Source organism: Rhamphochromis sp. 'chilingali' (assembly GCF_963969265.1).
Source record: "Rhamphochromis sp. 'chilingali' genome assembly, chromosome: 3".
In the NCBI taxonomy this organism is placed as follows: Eukaryota; Metazoa; Chordata; class Actinopteri; order Cichliformes; family Cichlidae; genus Rhamphochromis; species Rhamphochromis sp. 'chilingali'.
The window spans coordinates 45,222,559-45,246,411 of record NC_137931.1 but is presented as its reverse complement, the minus strand read 5'-3'; the positions used below and the strand labels follow the sequence as shown (position 1 = coordinate 45,246,411).

The following is a 23,853-nucleotide window of genomic DNA, read 5'->3' as shown; positions in this document are numbered from 1 at the left end:
GAAGCATTGGCAACTGTGGGAAGGAAAAACTCCCTTTTAACAGGAAGAAACCTCCGGCAGAACCACGCTCAGGGAGGGGCCGCCTTCATAGACTCACAAAGACTACAAAGTTATGAAATCAACAATGAATGGGAGCAGAAACAGAAGTAAACCTGTGCAAAACTCACCCACAACAAAAAACAGACTTCCATGTAGGGGGAGCTGGAGACAATTTACAGGTGTGTGCAAAACAATTCATTACTTGGAGAAATGAAAGTGAAGACCATTTCACAGAATAAGCTGCATTTGACTGTTCAGGTATGACTATATTAGAAACTTACTTTGACACAGAAGGAAACACAACTAAGAATCAAACTATGTTAAAAAAGGAGACCTTGTTGTATGCTTGTTTTGACCAGACTTGTATCCTACACGGTGAAAAGAGCCTTTAAAAGTTACCCAGGACACACTTTGTGAGTTGTTTTCAGTGAAAACAGATAAAACATGGATGGTATCCGTGTTTAGGTTTCAGGTGACTCTAATTTAGGGGGGAAAGTGCAGTTTTATTGAAACTGTGATAAATCCAATAAAACTGATACCCAGCAATTGGGGAAAAAAAACAAACTCTGGTGCTGGTGTCACTTGGGTTGATATAAAGTTGATTCGTTTGCAGTTTTTAGACGAAGCCTAAATGTGTTTTTCAGCCCTGCTCATTATGCTGGAAAAGCAAAGGCCACGATCTTCAACACAGCCCTGCGTGTTTTGGAGGCCTGTAACTTTAGGGATGGGACTTCAGTGAATATGGTAAAGTTATTAAAAACACAATCTTCATTTTCCCAAACTTGGTTGGTTTTATGTTGAATGAGTCTTTTTTTCTTTTAAATGAAAACGATTCACTGATGCAGTGAGATGGATCTCCAGCTCTTCTGCTAATTTGCAGATAGCTTTGCAACAATAGCCTCACGACTGCGCCCTAAAACAATGTGACAAACAAACATCAACACCTCTGTTTGGTCGCACAGTCGAACATTACAGAGAGATTTGTTATCCTGCCGTCAGCACTGTAACATGTGGGAGCTACTTCTGCACACCCTAAATTAAAATTGAAAACATTTCACATCACATTCCTTTAGAAACAATGAAAGCTTTATTTACAGTTTCAAATTTCATTTAGTAAACAAATATATACTATGTACATATTTGCAAAGTAAACAGTGTTTTTTTTTTTCCTTTTTATACAACAATCGTTAAAGTTACCGTAAGTGTGGGTCAGATTGGACAAACAGTATATTTACACCCATAAAAGATTTGTACTAATTTTCAAGTGCACTTGCAGCACACTCACAGCACATTATTATAAATATTCAGGGAAATCTAATTCGACTTGTTAATATGATACTCAAACATCTTGTGCCTACTTTTTACAGAGATCAAACGGCAGGTGCTGCGTCTCCTGTGAAGACCTCGGACCAGACGATAGGAACGACACCGCTACACCAAACAGCTTCAAGCTACTTGAAGGCTGAGTTAATCTACAGACTACAGCTGAGGTCTTAAGCTGTTTGGTCCAGACACACAAAACAATAAGTACAACCAAGTACTGCATAGTTACAGAGGGGAACTTAGCTTCCACCAACATACAATCAATTGAAGAGGACAAAGACGGAGGAGTCGCAATAAAGCCTTGCAGAAAACGTTTCTAAGATACTAATCATGTCACCAGACTTTAATGTCATATAGCATGGAGACTGGTATGAAACGTTTTTGGTCTTTTCCTACATTATGTACAGTTTGAACATACACCTCAACACGTATTCAAACAGCATCAGGAAGGGGAAAAGAAAAAGACTCAGTTTAAGGTCACTTTAGCTCCAAGCAGTCAGTGAGAATTAACAAGCTCTCTCATACATGCCACAATGAGTTTCTACAGTTTGTTGGATCAAAGCCACACTGACAGTGGCACAAAAAAAAGCCCTTAGATACAGTCCTACGTGCTGAACCACATCAGCTCAGTGACTCACACTGTGCAGCCTGTCAGCTTGAGCCACTTGTTCCTGATACAGTACATCAATAACATGACTCAACACTGTCTATATGCACAGACACATGGGCTGGCCTGATAAGAAGCAGGTTAGACGCAAACATTTCCTCGGGCTGAGGCACAGAAGCAAGAGGAGATTTAAAAAACTGTCCAAAAAAAAAAAAAAACTACACAGAAATATCTATAAGGCAGAAACTGAAGCGCTGGTTAACTGGTCAGAAGAAGAGCAGCCTTTGTAGGATCCTTTATAAAACGGTAGTATACAGCAGTTTAAGGGAGACATTCGAAGAAAATAGGTCCAAATGATGCAGAGACATCAGGAAAGTCAGTTTGAAACAAACAACTCAACTTGAAGAAGGCACTTGAACTGAATATGGAGTTCGACCACTTCTGGCTACTTTGTGATGCCTCGTTCGAACTGGTCGATGACTCGCAGCGGCCGTGGTTTTACATGACAGGGTGTTTATTTTAGGGCAAATGTTATGCAAACAAACCTTTCAGAGAGTAAATAATAAAGAAACGAGAACCACGGGTGTTTTCTCAGATAAGACGAAGTAAATGGACCGTAGGACAGCTGAGGCTCAAATCCAGCATTTCGGTACTGTCCCGTAATGTAAGTGTAAAAACATCAGCCTACTGCAGTTGTTTCTCTTCTGTTTTCGTGCTACACACTAAAGTGTCGGTTGCGTTCACACCTACCACATAGAGAAACCAGTTGATAAGGTTTCTCTGTGTGGTCAACACTGTGCTACAATGTGAACATGCTTCCTAAAGTTAGCATACAGCACAGAAGAGGAACGCACTGTTGACCGACTGGACAGCTGTGGCCACAATAAAAAGTCACACAGTTTAGACAAACAGTTTCAATCGATTATTAAGAGAACGACTTTAAATATTTAAAACACATTTCTCCATCTTCTCTGCCTGGATTCTCCTCCCTAATGTATTGCCATATTCACATTTTTTATTTGTGCTTTTACAACAATGTTAGACTTTCTTTACACAAAGTTTAAAGGAGCTCTTCTCTGTATGTTTACTTACAAGATCATTTACAATTCTGAATGTTCTTTGTGCCTCTAATTAAACATTTTCACGCAATAAATAACTAAGGAAGCAAACATGTTTCATAGACTCTTTGAACTCAGCGGTCCAACACAGCAAAGTCTGTCCAGATCTGATCAGAGACCAAGTGTTGCAACTCTAGATTTGTAATACAGCACTGACTATTTAAAGCCCCAACTCTCTGCTTTAAAGGCGTTTGATGGTCTTTAAACTGTAATGGCTGAAATACTTTTTCACAGACAGAACGTGGAGCAAGCCTTTAGTAAACCTGCAGTCAAAGCAAACCATGAGCGTTGTGAGCCAAAGAGTTGAATTTTATCATTACTGGTAGGCAAATCACTTGACCCAATGCCAACTAAGGAGGTGCTGTATTTGCCAAAGACCAGAAAGTGATCTAAAAGTCCCCGTAAACAAGCAAGAGCTACAGCGGTTAAGGCAAACTTACAGAACCCTGCAAAGAGGACTGTGAATAAAACGAGCTGCAATTACCCCCCCAGATCACTGGGTCTGGATGTGAAACCTACAAATTAAAGCTTAGAGTTGGTACTTTAACCTGTTTAGTTTCAATGTGCTGCATTACAAAGCCAAGGCTATAATGTATCACTGTCAAACCAGACTGCACGTTATATTGCTCATTTGTTGTTCTACTACAATTTTTGAATCCACATATATACACATTTACCTAAAGATTTACAATTCAAAAGAATTATCTACTACTGTTCTGAGTGGATGTTATTCCAAAGTCCACGACAAAACGATCACTTAGCAGCATTCATGGACCTTCGCATGCTTGCAAATGGCACAGTCCATCTCATCATCATCAACAGTCTGCAAAACGGCCGGTCCAGGCGAGAGCTCAGACTCGTGTTAAGGTTTTAGAGGGCGGGATTGCTCAAGAGGCGTTTTGAGCGCGACCGTTGTCGCTATTACAGTCAGCTGATGCGATTCAGCGAATGAATGTTGGAGAACTAAGGACAATTTGTTTAGCTGCGAGGTAATACTGAGACTGAAGGCATCAGAGGGTTGCTGTTGGCACATCAGCTGGTGGAAGCCCGAGCAGCGACAGTTGGCTGGAGTTCACCGTGGTGGGGAAAGAACAGGATTGAGCTAGAAGTTGTAGTTTAAACTCAAGCAGAACGCCATCAGGAGAGCGTGTCTCTGTTGGCTCTCTTGTCAGAAATGAGTGTGAGCACATTCACTGTGTCCTTCAGTAAAGAATCGAAGATGCTGTCTGCTAGCTGCATTTTGACAAACAGCTCGTCCTCGTCATAGTTGACCCACTGGGCCTCCTCCTCGTGGAGTTCCTGAACCTGAGAGAGAGAAAAACTGGTTTTACTACAGAAGCACAGTGACTGACAGCTGTCCCTATGACAAAGAATATATAGTAACGCAGTAATCTTACTACTATGTAAAGTAGTCTGAGGTGACAAACACCGTGGTTGGCACCACACAAATAACATCAGAGACATTTCAGGGAGCGAAGATAAAAAGTTAATGTTCTGTGTTTATGTAAACCAGCATTTGGTTTGTCTGTTATCCTGGCTAAACATTAAAACATAGCATGATAAAGAGCTGAAAGACTTTACAATAATTTCTATGCTTTCTTGGCACAAAAGGGGAATAAATAAATTAAAAACAAATAAAACAACTGTTTGTTTTAAATATCTGCCCAAAACCTTCGTCCGAGCACATCTATCCATCTGGACCTTTCCTCTCAGGAGTCATTTCCATGGAGCCAAAAGGTTCCACTGTTTGTGTTTCCACTTTGGTGAAGGCTCATAAAGATTATCAAGTCAGCCTGCTGACACAGCTGTTGCACAGGACCGTGGAAAGCAAACTCTCGTTCATGTTCTCTCCTTATAAAAACTTAGCAATCAGTCTTACTACTTCCCCCCCAATCTCTTCAAACACACGTCTGTGTGACGGCCGGTAAAGAAACAAACACAAAGCAGCAACAGTGGACTCGCTGCTTATAACCTGCCCTGTGGTAACAAGCTGCACCTCCTCACAGAGAACTGGACCATAGCTACTGTAAAACAATCAGAGTCACAGTGTCTTTATTAACACCATTGTTTGGCTCAACCACTAAAGCAAAAAATCCTCATCAATCCATTTTCACATCTTAGCATCTCTTTTCTATTTATTCTATCTGGTTTCACATAGTTTCCTCTGAGAGGATAACCACATTTGTGTATGTTCCCACCAGGTTAATCCCCTCTTTTGATTGCAAAATGAAAATGAAGACCCCTAAAAGTAGAACTTTCTCACATTTTCATTTTGCAGTTGTAAACGAGGGAATTAACCTGGTGGGAAAATGGTTTAGGCTTTCCAAAAACCATCTGACAGTTCCTGTTGTGGAAAATGGCCTGTGTGGAGCACTTCTCCTGCTTAAAATTGCTCCTCTTCTCTAAAGACATTAAATGAACCTGCACCACCTGAAATAAACCATCGCAGTATGAAGCTTTTCAGGCAGATTATGTTCAACTTCCTGTAATTTTAATAAATCATTAAAGACTCTAATCTGCAATGCATGTTTTCCTAACTCTAAGTAATCCTATTACCTCTTTAAAGCTGTTGCTGTTATTTAGTGGAAATAAAATCATTTCTCATGTGTTTACTTCTAAAAATGAAAAAGGCAACATTTACAAGATGCTCCGTTTGGGCCACAGAGAAATGCAAATGGCATTCGGGGGCCTACCAGTATGTGATCGACTCTGTCTCGCTTCTTTCTTCCAAACTTGAGCATCTTCTGCCAGTCGTTCTTCTGGTTCTGGTCTTTTGTCAGACCATAAAGCTTCAGTACTTCTTCTGTGATGAACTCCTGAGAAACAGCATAAGGGGGACAAAAAACATGTTAGTCGCGATGCTGGATTTGAGTGACTGTAAAATCCTTATTAAGAATTTCTAATTTGGTGGTCAAAGGCCACTAAAAGTAATGCTCATGAAAAGGATTATAGAACATAAGTCAACTATGAAACAATTTCACAAAAATGTAATTATTTTATAGTCAAAAATATCAACAGTCAACATCACTACAGCATCATTATTGTCACTGTTCAACAGTTTCTCTCAGTGTTGCTGCCATCGTTCTTTTACCTGGATCTTCTTGATGTCTCCCGGTGTCCTGACTTTGTGAAATGAAGAGGACTTCACTCGACGCGGTTTGACCCACTGAGGCTGATTAGTATTGGGGTCTTCAGCATAGATCTCCTGAAGGATCTCCCACGTTAAGTCATACACAGCCTGAGAAAAGAGCACAGGTAAAAATATGAAGTACTGTATGAAATTTACATAAATAAAGCTTCTCAAGTAGAATAACCTCAATTTAGGTGGTTTAGCCCAAAGCCAGCTTTGGAGCTTTAAAAACATGACTGACATTTTCATGGGTCCACACGTCTTATTTATACCTTTCTGTAGCTGCGAATGGACAGCGACTCCTGGTTCTGGGTGCTGTCCTCTTTGCCAAGGTATTCTAGTGAAGGTTGTGGACTTAGCAGCTGCCCATGAGTGAGCGTTCCCTTGTTCCCGAGGTCAAAGCTGTCCCAGAGCTCCCGTGTGGCAGCATGGACCATCTTCTCCACCTCTACAGCTGAGTGGGGTACCACCATGGCAGGCTGCTCAGGTAGTTTAGGAGGCAAGGGGAGAGGCAGCTCCGGTCTAGGTGGCGTCTTTACCTGGGGTTCTCCACCTGATGACGGACCCATTTCCCCCATAGCTGGGCCAGCTGATGAGCTAGATCTCCCAAATCCCGCTCCCAGTCGTGCCTCTTCCTCTTTGAGTTTCTGCTGTTTCCTGCGGGAGCTAAGGCCAAAGTCTTCATCAAACCAGTCCTGATCATCACCGAGGTCATCGAGCAGTTCACGGCTCAGTTCCAGCTCTGCTAGACGCTTGGCGAGCTCTTCTTGACCAATGGCTCCTAACACTGGACTCTCCTGTGTTGAAAAAGTAAAAATAAAAAAGGACAACATCAACATCAAGCTTACATTCAATTCTAGATTTGCATAAATATTAACATCTGATTGCAACATCACACCACGAGGCCTACAATAAGTTTCGGTTTTGCATTTTAGTGTCAATTTTGCTTACAAATATTTCACAAAGGCTTCAGCACCGACCACCAAATTCAATGAAGTCTGTCAATATAAAGTTGGACTTTGGCTGAACAAATCCCGAGGACAGGCTCAAATAAACAAGTTACTATCTTGATGTCATCACTGCCAGCGGTTAGCTGACTGCTTTGAGCTTATTATTATTTTTATCCACAACTCATTACAAAACAAAGAAGCGGAAATTAAATAATCTGCTATTAAACGGTTAGACTCACCGGTCGGTTACACAGTTCTGGAGAGGACAGTTCCTCCTTTTCAACTGGGAGAAAGAAGGGGAGATCATCTTTTTGATCCACTGTAGATTTCCATTTTTCTTCTTCTTCTTCATTTTCACCAAACAGGTCTCCATTCATCTGCTTGGCAGCTTCAATCTTCTGCTCTTTCGCCCTTTTAATTTCAGCACACTGTTTAAGAGCGTCTTCCACAAAGTTGTTGACAAGCCTGTCTGCAACTGTGTCCAGAAAATCCTTGTCCTTTTCTTTCCTCTTATCATCATGTGACTCTACGTCTTCTTTTTCAACAAGGGCTGTAATCTCCTTTTTACTCTCCATCACCTGACCTGTTTTATCCAAGTCAGAGATGATGAGAGTGTGCGATGCATCTTCAGAATTCAACATCATGTCCTTAATGTTCTCATCAGAAAATTGATGTTTAGATTCTTTGTGATGTTGTGAATTAAGCTGGGGCCTGTCCCAATGTGGATCCTGGCTCTTGAGAACAGAGCCATCAGTTTCCTTCTTATCATTTGACCCAGTCTCCTTGTGAGAGGTCTGTTCATTTTCCCTGTTGAGATTTTCTTGCATTTGGAAATTGTCTTCCTTAGTTTTAGGTTCATTTCTATCTTTATCTGACAAGTCATCAAAGAACGAGTCCTCATCTTCTGTGGTATCGGTGTAGAGCTCAAACTTGTCTGGGAGGTGTGAGATTTTGTCTGGTGGAGCGAATATACCATGGCGCTCGTCACACTCAAAGTATACTACTCCATCGTAAGTGCCATTGTTGCTCCCTTCAGACTTGTCCAGCTCAACCCCTGCCCAGAAACCATTGGCGAAGCTGGTTGGACCTTTGAATCGCAAAGTGCCGGGCTGAACACCACCAACAAGAACTCGGTCTCCAATGTAAAAATCCGGCATTTCATCTATAACAGGAGAGAGGGGGACCTGCAGAGAATAGATGGTTGGTGAGTGTCTGGAATTAAAGCTCTCATTGTCCCGTTTAAAATCTACTGCCTGCTTATTGAGATCCAGCAGTCTTCTGGATTTATGGCTAGGCACACTGATGCCAGAATGGTGACTCAGATCTTCAGCTATTTCTTCCTCTACAACTTCATCCGGGCTGTCAAATGCCAGGCCCCTGCTAGATGCGTCTTTTCTTGAACCCTTGATTTCATGGGAGGAAACGTGGGAGGTCTGAGACTCAGCCTTGGAACTATGATGTTCTTCCTTGGATGAAGAATCCACTGATGACTCAAAGTCATCGTGATAACCATCTGCTACTGGAGAAGCCTCAGTGTCTTTTATGGAAGCCTCCTTCATTGAACCAAAAGCATCTGAGTTTGGGGATTGGGCCTGGTCAACAGATGCAGAGCTGTAGTTTTGATGCGCTGAGGTTTTGAGGTCCGCTACCGCTGAATGTGGCTGACTAGAGGCAATAACGTATGGCTGTAAAGGTTCCTCTACATCAGATACTTCACTCTGCTTCATCTGATTTCCCTGTTCAAGGCCAACAGTTGATGAATGTTGTTCTTCTTCATCCACAGAAGAGGAAACACATTTAGATGTAGGCAACCTCTCCTGAGAGTCAAGTCTGTCTTCATTTTCCAGTTTTAGAAGATGCTGAGTTTGTTCATCCTCAACTCTGGAGCTTATTTCCACCTCCAGCTCTTCCTGAATATCAGATCTATAATCAGACACAATATTCTCATCTGCATGTTCTGACTTGTCTTCTGTGGAGTGCTGCCTAATAAGATCTTCTGTAGACTGATGATTCCTCTGTCCTGAGGTTGGACTTTCTGGGCTGCCGGATATTGCCACACCCGGAGTGACTCTTTGAGGCGCCTCAGCAGACACGTCTCCAGGCACTGAAGTGGATCTACTTAGATGTGGCTTAGGAAAGGCATCTGTCATAAGAGTTGGGAGAGCCGCATTATTACTGGAAAATATTTGTGAAAACACATTTTGAATAAACACTCCACGTATTCTATTTATTATAATAAAGTATTTATTATGATGACTTTAAAACACTCACGATGATCTAATGATGCATCAATTTGTGTCCTTTCAGACTCTGAGATTTTGATGAGTTCAGACCTGAGAAACAAGCATTTATTTTTAACTGCACACCATTCATTTGAAAATTATGTAGAAAAATATCATTATTATTCTCTGTACCTGTGTGAAGATGGAAGATGCTCTAAAACAGAGTTGGACTCGTTGATCTGGGAGTTGGTATCAAGTGTTAAGTCTGGCTCTTTGTTAAGGTCTGCCTTAGTTTTCTCAATGAAGTTGTTATAGTTCTGTAAAATCAAAATAAAACACAGAATGATAGCAGAGATAAGAATACACGCACAAGTAAACGTCCATAGAAGAAAAGAAATTATTCAAATCTAACTGGATGTTTAAATGTAGTTTACACATCATGTTTACCTCCAGCTGTTTCAACAGACTCGCCTCCTCTGCCTTCAGCCGCTCCTTATGTCGCTTCTTCTGCTCCTTCTTTAGCTCGGAGGCCATTAACTTACGTTTTTTGAGTTCTTCCTTGAGCGCCTTGATACGGCTCTCTATGTCACTCTGGTCTGAAATGGTTTCTAAAGAAAAATGTACATGACAAATCACAACTACAATGTGAAAATGGTGCCAGACCTCTGATTAGCAACGGGTAATCCAACCTTTAGCCCACTCAAACACTAACACATTTCTTTGGGGATTACTGTACATTTTCTTTACCGGGAATGTGTAAAGTTCATTTCCATAAACACACTGAACAAAAAGAGTATTGAAAACATTTAAAAAGTGACCTGGAAATGAATAAAGCACACTCAGCTACAACACGAGGCCAGCACAACAGTTTGCACTGGTACGATAAAGTGCAATGCAAAGAGTTCCCGTCTCCTATCACACAGTTAAGCTTGTTAGGGAGCAGGGAAGTGGTTGCATAATGCATTTCTGGCATCATCACATTCTTCCTGCCTACACAGCGCCAGCAATATAGCTGCATTATGTCAGCTGTCTGCTTTACCCATCCTTTCGTCTCTAAAAACTGTCGGGAAGAATTTCACACTCCAAAAGCGTTATAATCTCAGCGTGGGTTTTGCACACTAGTAACTCACCAGACTGGGTGGCCATTGGAGGGTCGGTGGGCTGAGTGCAGGGGCGGATAAGTGTCCGGGCGGTGGAGCGGAGCTGCATCTTTGTTTTACTGCTGCCCTCTGAAGGAGATGCAGCAGGGCTGTGGCTGCCTTCAGGAGCATTAGACTAGATGGGAAGACAGAGGAACACTACTTCAGGACATGTCACATGACATCACAGTCAACAGATCGTATGCTTACATTAATATTTTACAGTCACAGTAAATTAAGTAAGGCTTATGAACCCTTTTCCTAATCCTCAAGAAGTACAGCAGAGGAAAAAACGCAGCTATAAGATTCTTTCTCCTGTACACAGATGTGTGTTCAAAACCCCAAAAACTACAGTGAGTATCAAAGCAATTAGTTGAAACAATAAAATACAAAAACGCTAAAAATACAAAATCCATTACATGCAGTTGACTTGCAGGTGATTGTGATGCTGAAGTGAAGTCCTGGGTGTAATTTGCAGGGCTGCCCTGGACAGAGGCCAAAGTTATTTCAGAGACTGAGGCAGGTGGAGCCGGTCCCTCCGTGTGCATACTGGACTCAGGTGTCACTGACGAACAGTCGCCCTCGCTAACATCCTCTGAAAAATGAAACAAATCAACATTGTTATGTATTTTACTCTTACTCCCACACCACACTGTGTATTTTTTAAATCCCATTACGTTGTTATTTTCCGGTTAAACCATGTTCTACACTTGAAAATAAGAAAATTCGGCAGCTTCACCTTTCTCGCTGTCAGTTCTGGGCTCTGAGCTGCGGCGGTGACTGAGGTGGGAGCTTATATCAGAGATGTCCTTTTCCTGTCCCTCTGACACGTCAAGATGATTGTCCCGAAGTGTTTTCTGGTCCCATGCAGCCAGGGCCTCTTTCTCCATCCTACGGACCTCTGCCTCCTCCTTGTCCAGTTGCTGCTTCCATTGTAGCAGCTCTTCAGCGTGGTGACGTCTTTGCATCAGCTGTTGTTCTCGTTTGGTCAGGAACCTACAGAGGTGGATGGAAAGGAAGAAATGGGAAAGAATAAAGTGATGAAGAGGAAGTGGAAGAACGGTTAAAAAAAAAAAAAAAAAAGAGATGAGAATGGCAGAGAGGAGGAAGATGAAGGAAGAGAGTTGAAGAGAAGCAGTACAAATACACTGAGCATTAGAAAAGGTTAAATATGACCTGCAGAAGCAAGCAAACCCAGAATCACCTTGACATTCAGTTATTACTGCAAACTCAACTCAAACTTTTGTCCAGCGCACACAGAATTAAAACACACATCCCACACATGCCCAGAATAATCATCCAAATACAGATATGTACAAGTACCCATTATATACAATAAGTGATGAAATGTCCCTTAGGAGAAAAGAGGAGAAGGAAGATAATAGTAAAGATGTCAGATTCATGCATCAGATTCAAACCCAGGGAGCAATAAGCATAGTCACACACACACACACTAAGCAGTTTAAATATGATTTTTTTAAGTCCTAAGAACAAATTCTTCAGTCTCCGAGTGTTCCTTTACGTTCCTCCACCTCCTTATATATCAGAATAACAACTCAAAGAATAGTTTTGTTGTCTCGCAAAGCAAGAAGACCGTTTAATTCTTCAATTCAATGTATATCAGGGACACTAACACGTACAAATATCTGTCAAAATAAAGCGCAGTCAGGTATAGCTGTTTTGTAATATGGTCTCCCACAGCTATGGGTGCCATTACAGTGCAGTATTATTTAGCCTTGATCTAATTTAGAAGCCTTTCTCTTGACCTAATTTATACTGATGACAGCCCAGATACTAAAGACCGAGACTGGGGAGATTCTTTAGTGCCTTCCCAAACTCTATTAGAGCCAATGACCATCTGTACTTATTATCCCATCCTATGCAACAGTTACATAATAAAAGCGCTAGTTAAGATTTACTGGGCTCATTAAAGAGATAAACCACTCCATCTCTGGTCTTTTCTCTGAAAACTCCTTTACTTCAATGTCACTGTGCGGTTTCATTTCCAAACATTTTATTTTGATAACTAGGCTGCAGCTCTCAGCTAGAAGCCACAATGTAAAGAATAATTTCCACTGCAAATTTCGCTAATTCATTCCAAGAGGCAAGGAGGAGGGAAAGAGTTGTAAATTAAACATGACACAAATTAGTGAAATCCCAGTTTTAAGTCTGAGATTCCCATCCAGCAAGGAAGGCTCCTACTAAATAACATAACCTTTGACCATCGCAAATCAAAAGGTTTCTATTTCCCAATTTTCCCTCGTGTTTATTGTTTTACACTCGACCAGTGTGCTTTAATACCTTCTCTGGTAACACTGGATTTTTTTGTCTTGCTGATGCCACAAATATCAAGGACTAGAAAAAAAAACATGTTTAAGGTTAGCTTATTTCAGTAAAGCAGCTTTCCTTGGGCACTTTAAGCTTTCATCCAAACTCTGTCCCCATGAAAAAGCCCATCCTGAAAGTTACAAACCTTGAAATATCCCAACAAAGAACCTCAGACATATCAGCACACATCATTCACCATCCCACCCCACCAAGGTCCCAGTGCCAGTGGACAAACACAAGCATGTTCCATGGGGTGGGGGTGGAGTTGAGGCAGGGCAGGGCAGGGCTAGGTGCATAGGTAGAGAACACTGTACAGTACCTGACCAACTGCTTGTAGATAAAGAGCCTGAATTTAGGGTGAAGGTTGGGAAGACAGACACTGAGGGAGGCCCAGTGATGGGCCGTGAACACAGAGAAGAAGCAATGGACAGGAGAACAGTGTCTACAACACACAAGCACGCAGAGACAAAGTCAAAAGAGCCACACAAACGAGGATACATTTACAGCGCACACGCAGACACACGTACGTAATGTAAAGAAAACAGAACAAGACGCAGAGGAAAGAGACAAGCAGAGAGAAAGGGAGAGAGTGATGTGAGAAAATGTCGTTTTATCGCACCCGAGGTGTCAAGCTGTTACGTTTAAAGCACCACTTCTCATGTAACAATCCTTTTATCAACATTTGACTCAGTGTGTGTGTTAAGGTAACCTTGAGGGTTTGTCAGGATGTCATTACCGGCTAACCTGCTTACTGAGGCAGTTATGACAAACTAATCTGTAACTACGACAGTCAAACTAATTAGTGTTGGTTAACACCGTTAGGTGAAGTTGTTACTGGGTATTTTTGTGCAATTGCTTTTGCCATTGTTAACAAAACAGCAGATTTGGAGAACAACGGGGAAAAGGTCGTCTAAATGGTCCGATTATATTAAACTATATTACCTGCCTGAAGCCTGTAACATTATACAACAAAACCACAGTAAAACTGCTCAGATGTTTTTTGTTGTAAGCCTTTATTTGAAGAATTGAAGCCCTAAAAATTGCTGAAAACGGGTAATGGAAGGCTGGTCTGTCACTTATACGCAAATTATAAATCCCAGAACAATTCACACTTGTTTGTACCATCTAGATTTGAGAGGCTCTGCAGTCAGCTGACCAAAGCTGGTGACCAAGTTTAAAGCTTTAGGTGACCTACAGCTACTGCAAGCCCATGGCCAATATGAGAGTCATTGGGTGTAATAAACTTTATGGAATACACGGCATACATATAACTGAATGTTGCAGTGCTAAGGTTAAATGGTACTGTAAATATTTAGGGTCTTTGATTATTGTCTGATGTTCTTTCTTTCTTTCAAACATATGAGTAGGAGAGCTTTTTACAAAGTAGCTTATATGAATCGAAACTCAAAGATGTACTGAGGGAGTGTGTGGCTGCTTGTCTAAGCTAAAGAGACGAGCACTTTAAAACAGCAAGAGAAGCACGCCGAGCAGCAAGAGAAAGATGCCACTGTTTCAATTAGTGCTAGATAAGGTCTCCCACAGTAAATGTACATCTCTGCTTTGTATCCTGTCAAACTAGAATTAAAAAGAAGACATTTATAAACTACGATACCTTTTCTTTTTAATGAAGCTATGCTATCCAAGAACATAGCACTAATGGAGGGATGTCTTTGCAGCCACATACTAAAAGCAATTCAGATTTTAATCAAAGTAAAACTAAAGTTAAGTTGAAAAATAAATGAATACATGAATTCTTATCATTCAGTGGGAGGCTTGTCAATAAGGAGACAGCCAAGCCCAGTTAATCCATGAAGATTAAATTAAAGTCCTTACTTTTCATCCATGTGAGAGCGCATCTTCTTGAGCTTCTGCATGATGCTGCTAGTCTCACTTCCAGAGACAGAGAGTGAGGGAGAGGGGCTGCGGTTATCATCAGCATGCCTCATATCTGGGGAAGCTGGCTCAGACCCTGGGGTTTCTGACACCGGGGTCTCCTAGAGGATGATCGACACACGCAGAAAGATTGAGAATTAACAAGGGAAAAAAGAAAAGAAATGAGCACACCAACATGTCTGGTTGAATGTACGCTTTTTTCCTGTGTTTATTCAAGACTACCTGTCACGAACAAAGCATGAACTGAACTGAAATCGCCTTAATTCGCTGGTTCTTCTGCAGGAGCTGATAAATGACTGAGCTACTTACAGGAAGCGCTTCAATCCCAGCACACTTGAGACGTTCCTTCAGCCTGAGTGTTGAGTTTCTCATCCGTTCAATCTCCTCCTGCTGTTTCAGCAATAGCTGCCTTTCCTTCCTCGCAGCTTTGTTGGCCTCCTGAAGTCGCCTGATCTCAGCCTGAGAAAATGAGCACAGTGAGAGAGAACACTGCTTAGTAGCAAAAGTTAACACCACAGCATTCAGTGAAGCTCCCTCAATGTAACTGTGCTTTTGCCATCCACAGTACCTGCTCCTGCTGCAGCTTTAAGAGAAGGCCTCTCTGCTTCTTCCTGATTGGTGGCATTTTGTCATCCTCTCCCTTATCTCTCAGCTTCTTCTTCAGGTGCTCTAGCCAGGCCAGCTCTGTTCTGGTCTTCTCCTTGAGTGCTTTCTGGCGAAGACGCAGCAGAGAGCTCTGGTGCTGCAGTCTTACCTCCTCATCTTTCATGTACTGGCGAACCATGTCCATGGTGAACTGGGAAAAGCTGTCCTGTCCACCAGAGAAGGCTATGTTTGAGTCCTGTGACTGCAGGAGAACGTGAAAATGAGAAGACAGTGAGATTTAAGAAGGAAGAGAAATCACAAGTTCAGTAAGGAACAGGTAAAGAACAAGTAAAAAATGATTTCAGTTACATAGCTGCATCAACTGATTGTGCTGGCCAGTGTTTGGACTCTCACCTTAAAAGAATTGTGCAGCCCCGGTCCTGAAACCAATGTGCTGTGATTGGCTCCATCATCCTCTGACTCCTCGTGGTGGCGGGATTTTTTCTCCATGGTTCCCCGGCGATGTGCCTCTGATGGCAGAAGAGAGCGGAAGGAACGCTCTTCAATCTCGTCTTCTGTCATGGACTCGTCAAACTTGAGCGAGTACTCTGTGGCCACAGATGTACTGTCTCCTGAAGGGGCAGAGACCAAAAGAAACTCGGGGTGAAGTTTTGGGGTTTTTTTTTTAGATAAAGATCAAAGGTGGGCATCGTGTTTTTATATTTTCCTCTAACAGTGATGATATCAACATCTGACTGTTTACACGGGGAAAAGAAACAATTTAAATGCATGTCGAGTTTTTAACTTTTACCTTTTTCATCCAGTACAGATGGAATACTGTCACTGCAGACGGAGTCATTTGCTGCTGCTGCTAGAACTTCCTCTTCTATGGAGCTGCTGGCTGCTTCCTGTTTTGGCCTTTTCTCGAGTCCACTATTCCTCCATTTCCCCTCTATGGCCTCTTTTTTCATCTGCTTCTCATGGTTTGATAAGTGATGTGATGGGCTGTGTTGGCTGCTTAAGGCAGATCCACTGAGCGAAGGGAAAAAAGGCATATTGAGTGGGTTTGTTTCAATTCGTATTCCTCAAATATAATGAAAAAATTAAAACCTGCAGACATGGCACTGCATAAAGAGACTGACTGGTACCTGAGATTCGGTTTCCTGAATGATAGCGAGTCAGAATGACTCGTGCTCAGTGAAGACAGCGGCTCCTCTGACCTGGTCCTTCTGTTTGATGGTTCACTCTGAAAGCTGTAAGAGAACAAGATTTTAAATTTAGGCCTTTGAGGTAAAAGGGTTGACAACACTTGGGTTGTTACCCTAATGCATGTCCAACTAGTTGTTTAATATTATTAGAGATAGGCTTAGCTGTGAATATCTGAACAGTTCAAAGGTGGGTCCAATAGTGAAACCAGTTACAGCTAGCATGTCAAAAGTCTGCCACAGCTTTGCAGAGTCATGCCGACAGATAGAATTTTTATTTCGAACATGCAAATATAACTGAAATAACAAAGAAAACAAAAGTTAAAAATCGTCAAGTTTTCATGTATATATCCATGTCTACAGAATGTGTGTGCTCGATGAGGAGTAGGATGAAGTTTAGACTTTTCCTGTTCTACCCCCTTATTTTAAATTTCATTGCTTACAAATCCATACCCAGAATTCAACATTATTTGATCCATACATGTTTAACTATGTACAAGTCTAACACATGAACATACACAAATAAAACCATTTTCATCACGTAAACCAAAACAACAACAAACTACATTTTTACATAAACTAAGCACCTTGTGTTTGACACCAGCTTAATCTCTGAGCTTATTTTATATCTATGTGACAAACACCTTAATGAACACTTAAGCTTGGGGTCCTCTGGACTTGATCTGTGAAATAGATCAAATGGTAAATGGCCTGTATTTGTATAGCGCTTTACTAGTCCCTAAGGACCCAAAGCGCTTTACACATCCAGTCATCGACACGTTCACACACTGGTGATGGCAGCTACATTGTAGCCACAGCCACCCTGGGGCGCACTGACAGAGGCGAGGCTGCCGGACACTGGCGCCACCGGGCCCTCTGACCACCACCAGGCAACGGGTGAAGTGTCTTGCCCAAGGACACAACGACCGAGACTGTCCAAGCCGGGGCTCGAACCGGCAACCTTCCGATTGCAAGACGAACTGCCAACGATCGCCCGCATCAAGGCTCAGCACCTCATGTGATAACACGAGGTGAAGGGTAATCTTCAATTCGTCAAGCAGTTCCCTGCAAAAGCATTTTTGCTTTGCGTGCCCATCGCTGTTACAAAGGATATAAAAATCAGAAACTGACAGGAAAGTGAGTGTGATCGTTTGGAGTGTACCTGTCAGAGTCTACGTTATCCTGTCGATGCTCCATCGAGTAAGTGTCATTTTCTTTTCTTTGCTCCACTGTGGAGGAATCAGTGGCAACAGGAGGGACAACCACAGATCCTGACATCTGCGACCGGACTAGTTCTGTCATCTGATGAAGTAAAACACAATAAGGCGATCAAAATGTATGACCTCGTCACTCTTAGGCTGGATGTTATGCTTTTTCTCTTCTTCAACAATCAATTAGCTTTTGCTGTACAATTAGGACACAGGCTTTTTCCAGGCAGGGAGGAGGGAACTGATTGCTAACCTCTTTGATGTGTCGGGCAGCATCGGCTGTGTACTGCGCTGCCTCGGCCTGTTGAGTCATCATCTTAGTAGTTGATTCCTGGAGGCCTCCCAAAGTCTTTTTTTGAGATGCTGCCAAGGTTTCCTGCAGTTCTATATGAGCCTGGACAAAACCATATACATACATATACATTACACAGACAGAAAATCAAAGCGCTCATACGTTGGAAATTAAAAGGTTATAAAGCAAACGTTGAATCTATTATCCACAAATACATAAACATTTTGTTGGTTCTTGTGAGCTGATTGTGTGCAGTACCCTGGCCACTCTCTGCCTGTTTTCTTCCAGCTGTAGTTTTGTCTCAAGAGCTTCTCGTTCAGCCTTGATCTTCAGCTCATAGAGCTCACGTTCATGGCGCTGCTGCTTGGCCTGCAGGGTCAAAGTTCACAGAGTAGGTCAATAAAGTGTAATACAGTAAAACAGCAGGTAATATTCTTGTTTTCACCCCAGCTGGTGCTGCAACTAATACAACATTTAGAAATAAAAAGAAAACTTAAAGAAAAAGATATTTAAATACTGACCTGTGTTCAAAACATCAAATCATATTTCATGAGCCAGAAAGATTATAGAAACTAAGTAACTTGTAATCCTTTGAAACTTCTGATAGGTAAAGATTAATGCCACAGCTAATATATATCTCTGTCTCTCTTCCACAGCATGTCTTTATCCTGTCTTCCTTCTCTCACCCCAACAACAGCAGATGGCCCCGCCCCTCCCTGAGCGTGGTTCTGCCGGAGGTTTCTTCCTGTTAAAAGGGAGTTTTTCCTTCCCACTGTCGCCAAAGTGCTTGTTCATAGGGGGTCATATGATTGTTGTTTTTTTTCTGTATGTATTATTGTAGGGTCCACCTTACAATTGAAAGCACCTTGAGGCGACTGTTGTTGTGATTTGGTGCTGTGTAAATAAATTTGAATTGATCTGAATATATATCATCACATTAGTATTTCATAGGAAACATCTCCTACTTTACCTTGAGCATTTGGGCCAATGATGCACTCTCCTGCTGTGCCATGGACACACCCATTAACCTTTCCACATCCCCCAACTGTCTGAATGACTCCTCAATTGAGTCCAAATAATGGAGTTCTGCTGCCATACGCTGCTGCAGGACACCAGGTGAATACTGTAGCTCACCTGGGAGAAAGCAGAGACGAAGGGAGTTAGACATAAATAAAAATAGATAAAATAAATAAGCAAAAGAACTTTATTTTTACCAGTGGACTTGGTCTCTGCTCTACCACCAGGAGCTAAAGTGCCTGTGTTCTGGTTGGACGCATTTCTCAAAAGCTCATTGGGAGATTCTACTGTTGGAAGAGACCGGGGGATTGGAGAACTAGTAGAGGAAATCAATCTGGACCTGCAATAACAAAGCGATGAAACATCATCAGTATATGGGGTTTGTCAATGTAATAGTTAGCAACATGTTTTAATACATTATTTGATATAGAGAACAGAAGGGGAAGTGGGAAAAGCAGGCATGCGATATTTTTACAAACTGTTGCAAAATTGACATTATGAAACTGGCATTACATGTACAAGATTGTATAAATATTTAAATAAGAGTTTCAAATATTCACTAGAGCATGTTTTACAGAAATGGTTGCCTATTCTGAAGAACAGGAGCCGAATGGCAAAATGATAAAGAGCGAGACAGCTCGGGTCCAGCAAAGGTGAGAAAGTGAGAAAGAAAAAGGCGCTGCTGTGAGAGGTCAGAGTTATCAATTATGAATCGTTTCTTCAGAAAGAAGGAGCGTCTAAAAAATAATAATACTTTCTAAATCTGTACAAAAAAAAAAAAAAAAAAAGCAGACAGTGGCACTTTTTTCCTTTGATCAAAATCTGCACAATGACATGAAAGCATCTTGTCAAAAGTCAAAATACTACAGAGGGTGACTTCCCTTAAGAACATTTTTAACTGTTTTTGTCTTACAGAGTTAAAGAAAAAAAAAGAAAAGTGCATTACTAATAATAAAAAGTTTATAATTCTCTCACAAGTTTCTTCCTTTATTGTTGAAGACACACAGACCGTGCAGAATCCCAAGAATCTGCCACCTGGGCTTTGGAGTACCATTAGGGGGCTCAAATATCACTGCTGCACAGTGGGATTAGAAGGAAAACAAGTCTCTTTCCTTCTCTCTGGGAGCAGGCGCAAGCGGTGGTGAAGCTGAATGACCCGATCAACAACCCTGTGGGCCTCCAAAACAAAATAAGCAGTGTTTTCTGTCTTGGGTTGAACTACAGTGCGGTCCTGTTGCTGGGCACTACGCGGCTGCTTAAACCCTCAGGCCCTCAAGAGAACAGCAAACCACAAGACTGCTTAGACTGGCAGCCTCAACTGAGGCTCCTCTAAGTGTAGTTTAGTAATTAGTCATGCTTAAATACATTTACTTTTGGTTAATAAATAACAGTATATGCCAAGTGGAAATTTCAGAGTGGTTGGAACAGCAACAACCGAGGTTGCCTAGTTCAGAAAATATCCAAATGATTGAGATGACTGAGTGCACATTTTTAAGAGAAGTTTAGGTTAGTTTGGAAATACTCTGGGAAGCAAACAGTGTAGCTCGTGTGTGGCTTCCCAGGTTAATGTAAATTTTACTTCATACTTGCCCTGCATCCAGGAAAAAAATAAATAATTAAATGTTTTAATTTATGAAGCCGGACTGCATCCAGAAATAAAGAAATATATTCATGCGGTGATCCTAAATGAAAAATATATAAATACACCTATAACCTACCACATTCAGACAGCAAATAGATGCGTCACTGTAAGCCAGAAGAACCCCCACGACACAAAAGCAGTGTGGCATTAAAGCTTACTAAAAACCAGGAAGGAAATACCAGAGACAACTGAACGCGAGGGCAACGTAGATTTGTATGAACAGTACACACCATTCATCCTGCTCTCAAACAGTTCTGTACATACTTCAGTTGGATATCTTAGAAATGATCTTAACAGAAAAATCTGCTGATTAACATATCTGGTGACATATTGCAGCCTTTATAGCACTGAAATAAGCTTACTGTTGGTGAGAATGGCCTGAAGCTTCCCCTAGTGTGTCATTAGAGTGGACACTCTTGGCCTGGGTGTGGGAAGAGTTTTTGTCCGAGCCTCCCTTTCTGGATTCAGACGATAGCGCTTCCGAGGCTGGAGAGCAAGAGCTCCTCTGCTCCTCTACAAGAGTGGTGTCACTCTGATCTGATACTGGTCCTGCAAAGAGACAAAGCTTTGTTCTGTTGCAACTTATGACTCCAAAGACAGTTTAACTGAAATTCAGCTAATAAGCTTAAATGTATTAATTTAAAAAAAGTTTACAACCTGGTCATGTCAGAAAATAATCATTACAAAGATTAAATAACAAAAAACTCACCTCTTTTTCTGGCAGAGTGCCTGGAGAGGGGCGAGGAAGCAGGTGTTGAACCAGAGGAAAGATGCTGTGAGTGATTGGATGACTGAAAGGATGAATGGTGGGAGTGACTGCAATCTGTGCTTTTTTCATAAGGTGACCTCCTCATCAGTTCTTCAAAGTGATTATTCACACTAACAAAGAGTGCAGAAAGAAATCGTGAACATTGGACTTCTATCAAGAGCATATCTCCATTCTGAGTTCTGTTAACTCAAAATTTACAGAAATACATTGGTTGAAAAAAAAAAAACCCCATAACACAATCAGACACAACACCCCACTTCCTCACACATGACAACAGTAATATGTTGTCTTCTACTATAATACATGGAAATATGGATAACATGATAAGGATTCTATTTATCAAGTCAAAGCTTTGTGAGGACACACGGATGACCAGTTTTAAATCAGTTTCAGGGTCTTTGATACGACACATACAAAAACAAAGCAAGGAAACAAAAGTGATCCTGAAAGTTGATCTTTACTCTAAAAAGGAGGACAAATGTTTGTATCTGAGAGTGCTGGAGAAACCATCTGTGTGACATGAATGCCACCCAGTGGTGACTTTGAAGACGTCTTCAGTTACCTGGGGGAATTGGAGCTTCTCTTTATTTGCCCACTGGCTTTGCTGCTATGTGACGATACAAAGTCATCTTCATAGACTGCTGCGTCTCCAGGTCCATTTCCAGAGGCCGCAGAATGGGCGGAGGGAGAATTCCTCTCCACATTTCTATCACTCACTAAAGAACAAGTTGGAGACAGAACACACACGTCCTTATCTAAACTGACCGCTAGTGTTTTGCATACATATGACCACTGTGGTTTTCATATTAAATGCATCATGTGAAGCTATTATATGCATAGTCACACGTGAACTCACCTTTAACGTGGCTGTGATGGTTTTTAGTGAAGATGTTGATTACGCTCAGAGGGCTTCCTTTGTTCAGCTCTTCCCAAACTGCTTTGTCCTGGTCCTGCTGTGCAAAGGATAAGCTGAGGCCTGAGCATTTCTCTGCTTCCCGCTGGAACTCCATCAGTCGCTGGTAATCCTTTCTTTGACGTGCACAGTAGTCCGCCGCTTCCAGGCGATCTGCTGGTCTAGGTACATAATTATATCTAGAGGGGTGAGGAGGACTTTGCTCATCCTCAGAAAAACTCCCTTCACTCAGAAGAGGACCCTCACTAATAGATCCACCACTCGAATCATGGAGATCTGTCCTGTTCTCCCCCTCGTCCATAATTTGTTTCCTTTCTGATATTTTATTCATTCTTGATTCCTTCTCCAAGCCATTGACTAGCTCCCCCCTTTCTTGTGTGTAACTGTTAAAGATGGGATCGATTACATCAACGGAAGTCTGTTTACCATTCTTCAACTTCTGCTCCCTGAAGGAATGCAGACTGCCTGCTCCTGGAAGAGCTGTGCCATTGTATGAACTATAATTTGTGGTAGTCAAAATCTTCTGGATCCTCAGAGCCATGTTATCTTTTTCTGTGTCACGTGCTGCCGTTCCTGCCCATCCATCGACAAGAACAGAGGGCCTAGGCACTAAAACAGTATCCATATCCATTGATGTTGCATTACCGTAGTTGATGCCTTCCCCAGCAAGCTTCCGTGCCTCACTTTCTATGCGGTTAGAGAGGGATGCAGCTGTGGCCTTGATGGCTTCGATGCGGGACATTTTGGACCGGGACCTGCCGGAAGGGGCTGTGGCTGGTCGCAGGGTTTTCATGCCGTTACTAGCAGCCACTTCTGCCTCTATTCTTAAGAGTTGAGAGAAGAGACGGTCATCGTCCGATCCTTGAGCAGTGCTGCTGGGTCCAGTCAAAGGTCTAGCAGGTGGGTACAAACGTTCTTGATGAGGCAAAGGGGCAACTCCAAGATCAAGATCAACCCTGTGACAAAAAAAAACTTTATTTAAAATGTAAGAAGACAAAAGAAGACTAAACACATCTAAGTGCAACACCCTTGGTAAGTAAGGTAAGCAAACGGTAAAACTTCCACAGAGAGTAGTTATGGTTTCAAAGAGTCCCCCACTTCATGTTTTTAACACAGCATCCCAAACAATCATCCTGTACTTTGGTGGTAAGAGATGTAAAAAACTGATAGCAGCCTATGAGGCTATTGATTTCCAGTCACTTATCGCAGATGTTCTTTATCGTGCACTATTTTTGTTTGTTCCTGTAATAAAACACTCGTGGGTTGTTGCATGCGATGCTCATAAAACCAAACATCTGGATTTTTTTCAAAAGCCAGATGATTTTCTAGTTATCAAACAAAGATCATTTCAAGAAGACAGAGGACTGTGTGTACCGGCAGGCTGTTGTTGTCTATTTGTGTTGAATGTACTGAGCTTGTTACTTGTGACAGAGGTAAACACAGTTTTGTACTTGGGTATGAGCATGAAAGTAC

General features: G+C 41.8%; 1 protein-coding gene across 3 annotated transcripts in view; it reads right to left on the bottom strand.

Annotated features, from left to right (window-relative positions):
• Positions 1-1,103: 1,103 nt before the first annotated feature.
• The window catches only part of cep350 (centrosomal protein 350), a 32,823-nt gene continuing 10,073 nt past the window's right edge, over positions 1,104-23,853 (bottom strand). Inside the window, exons 12-38 of one of the 3 annotated variants that reach the window (XM_080878392.1) lie at positions 22,324-23,336; positions 22,030-22,183; positions 21,408-21,577; positions 21,061-21,247; positions 19,254-19,396; positions 19,010-19,173; positions 18,298-18,408; positions 18,001-18,141; positions 17,702-17,841; positions 16,483-16,587; positions 16,146-16,366; positions 15,749-15,966; positions 15,318-15,596; positions 15,059-15,208; positions 14,690-14,850; positions 13,176-13,298; positions 11,268-11,524; positions 10,948-11,123; positions 10,520-10,664; positions 9,837-9,997; positions 9,582-9,706; positions 9,439-9,500; positions 7,407-9,310; positions 6,490-7,014; positions 6,179-6,325; positions 5,781-5,903; positions 1,104-4,392 (exon numbers count right to left, since the gene is read on the bottom strand). In XM_080878392.1, coding sequence (XP_080734518.1) covers positions 4,225-4,392; positions 5,781-5,903; positions 6,179-6,325; positions 6,490-7,014; positions 7,407-9,310; positions 9,439-9,500; positions 9,582-9,706; positions 9,837-9,997; positions 10,520-10,664; positions 10,948-11,123; positions 11,268-11,524; positions 13,176-13,298; positions 14,690-14,850; positions 15,059-15,208; positions 15,318-15,596; positions 15,749-15,966; positions 16,146-16,366; positions 16,483-16,587; positions 17,702-17,841; positions 18,001-18,141; positions 18,298-18,408; positions 19,010-19,173; positions 19,254-19,396; positions 21,061-21,247; positions 21,408-21,577; positions 22,030-22,183; positions 22,324-23,336 — 7,273 coding nt within the window. In that variant the 3' untranslated portion in view covers positions 1,104-4,224. The remainder of the gene's footprint in view (positions 4,393-5,780; positions 5,904-6,178; positions 6,326-6,489; positions 7,015-7,406; positions 9,311-9,438; positions 9,501-9,581; positions 9,707-9,836; positions 9,998-10,519; positions 10,665-10,947; positions 11,124-11,267; positions 11,525-13,175; positions 13,299-14,689; positions 14,851-15,058; positions 15,209-15,317; positions 15,597-15,748; positions 15,967-16,145; positions 16,367-16,482; positions 16,588-17,701; positions 17,842-18,000; positions 18,142-18,297; positions 18,409-19,009; positions 19,174-19,253; positions 19,397-21,060; positions 21,248-21,407; positions 21,578-22,029; positions 22,184-22,323; positions 23,337-23,853) is intronic. The other 2 variants (XM_080878393.1, XM_080878394.1) reach the window with 2 other exon arrangements.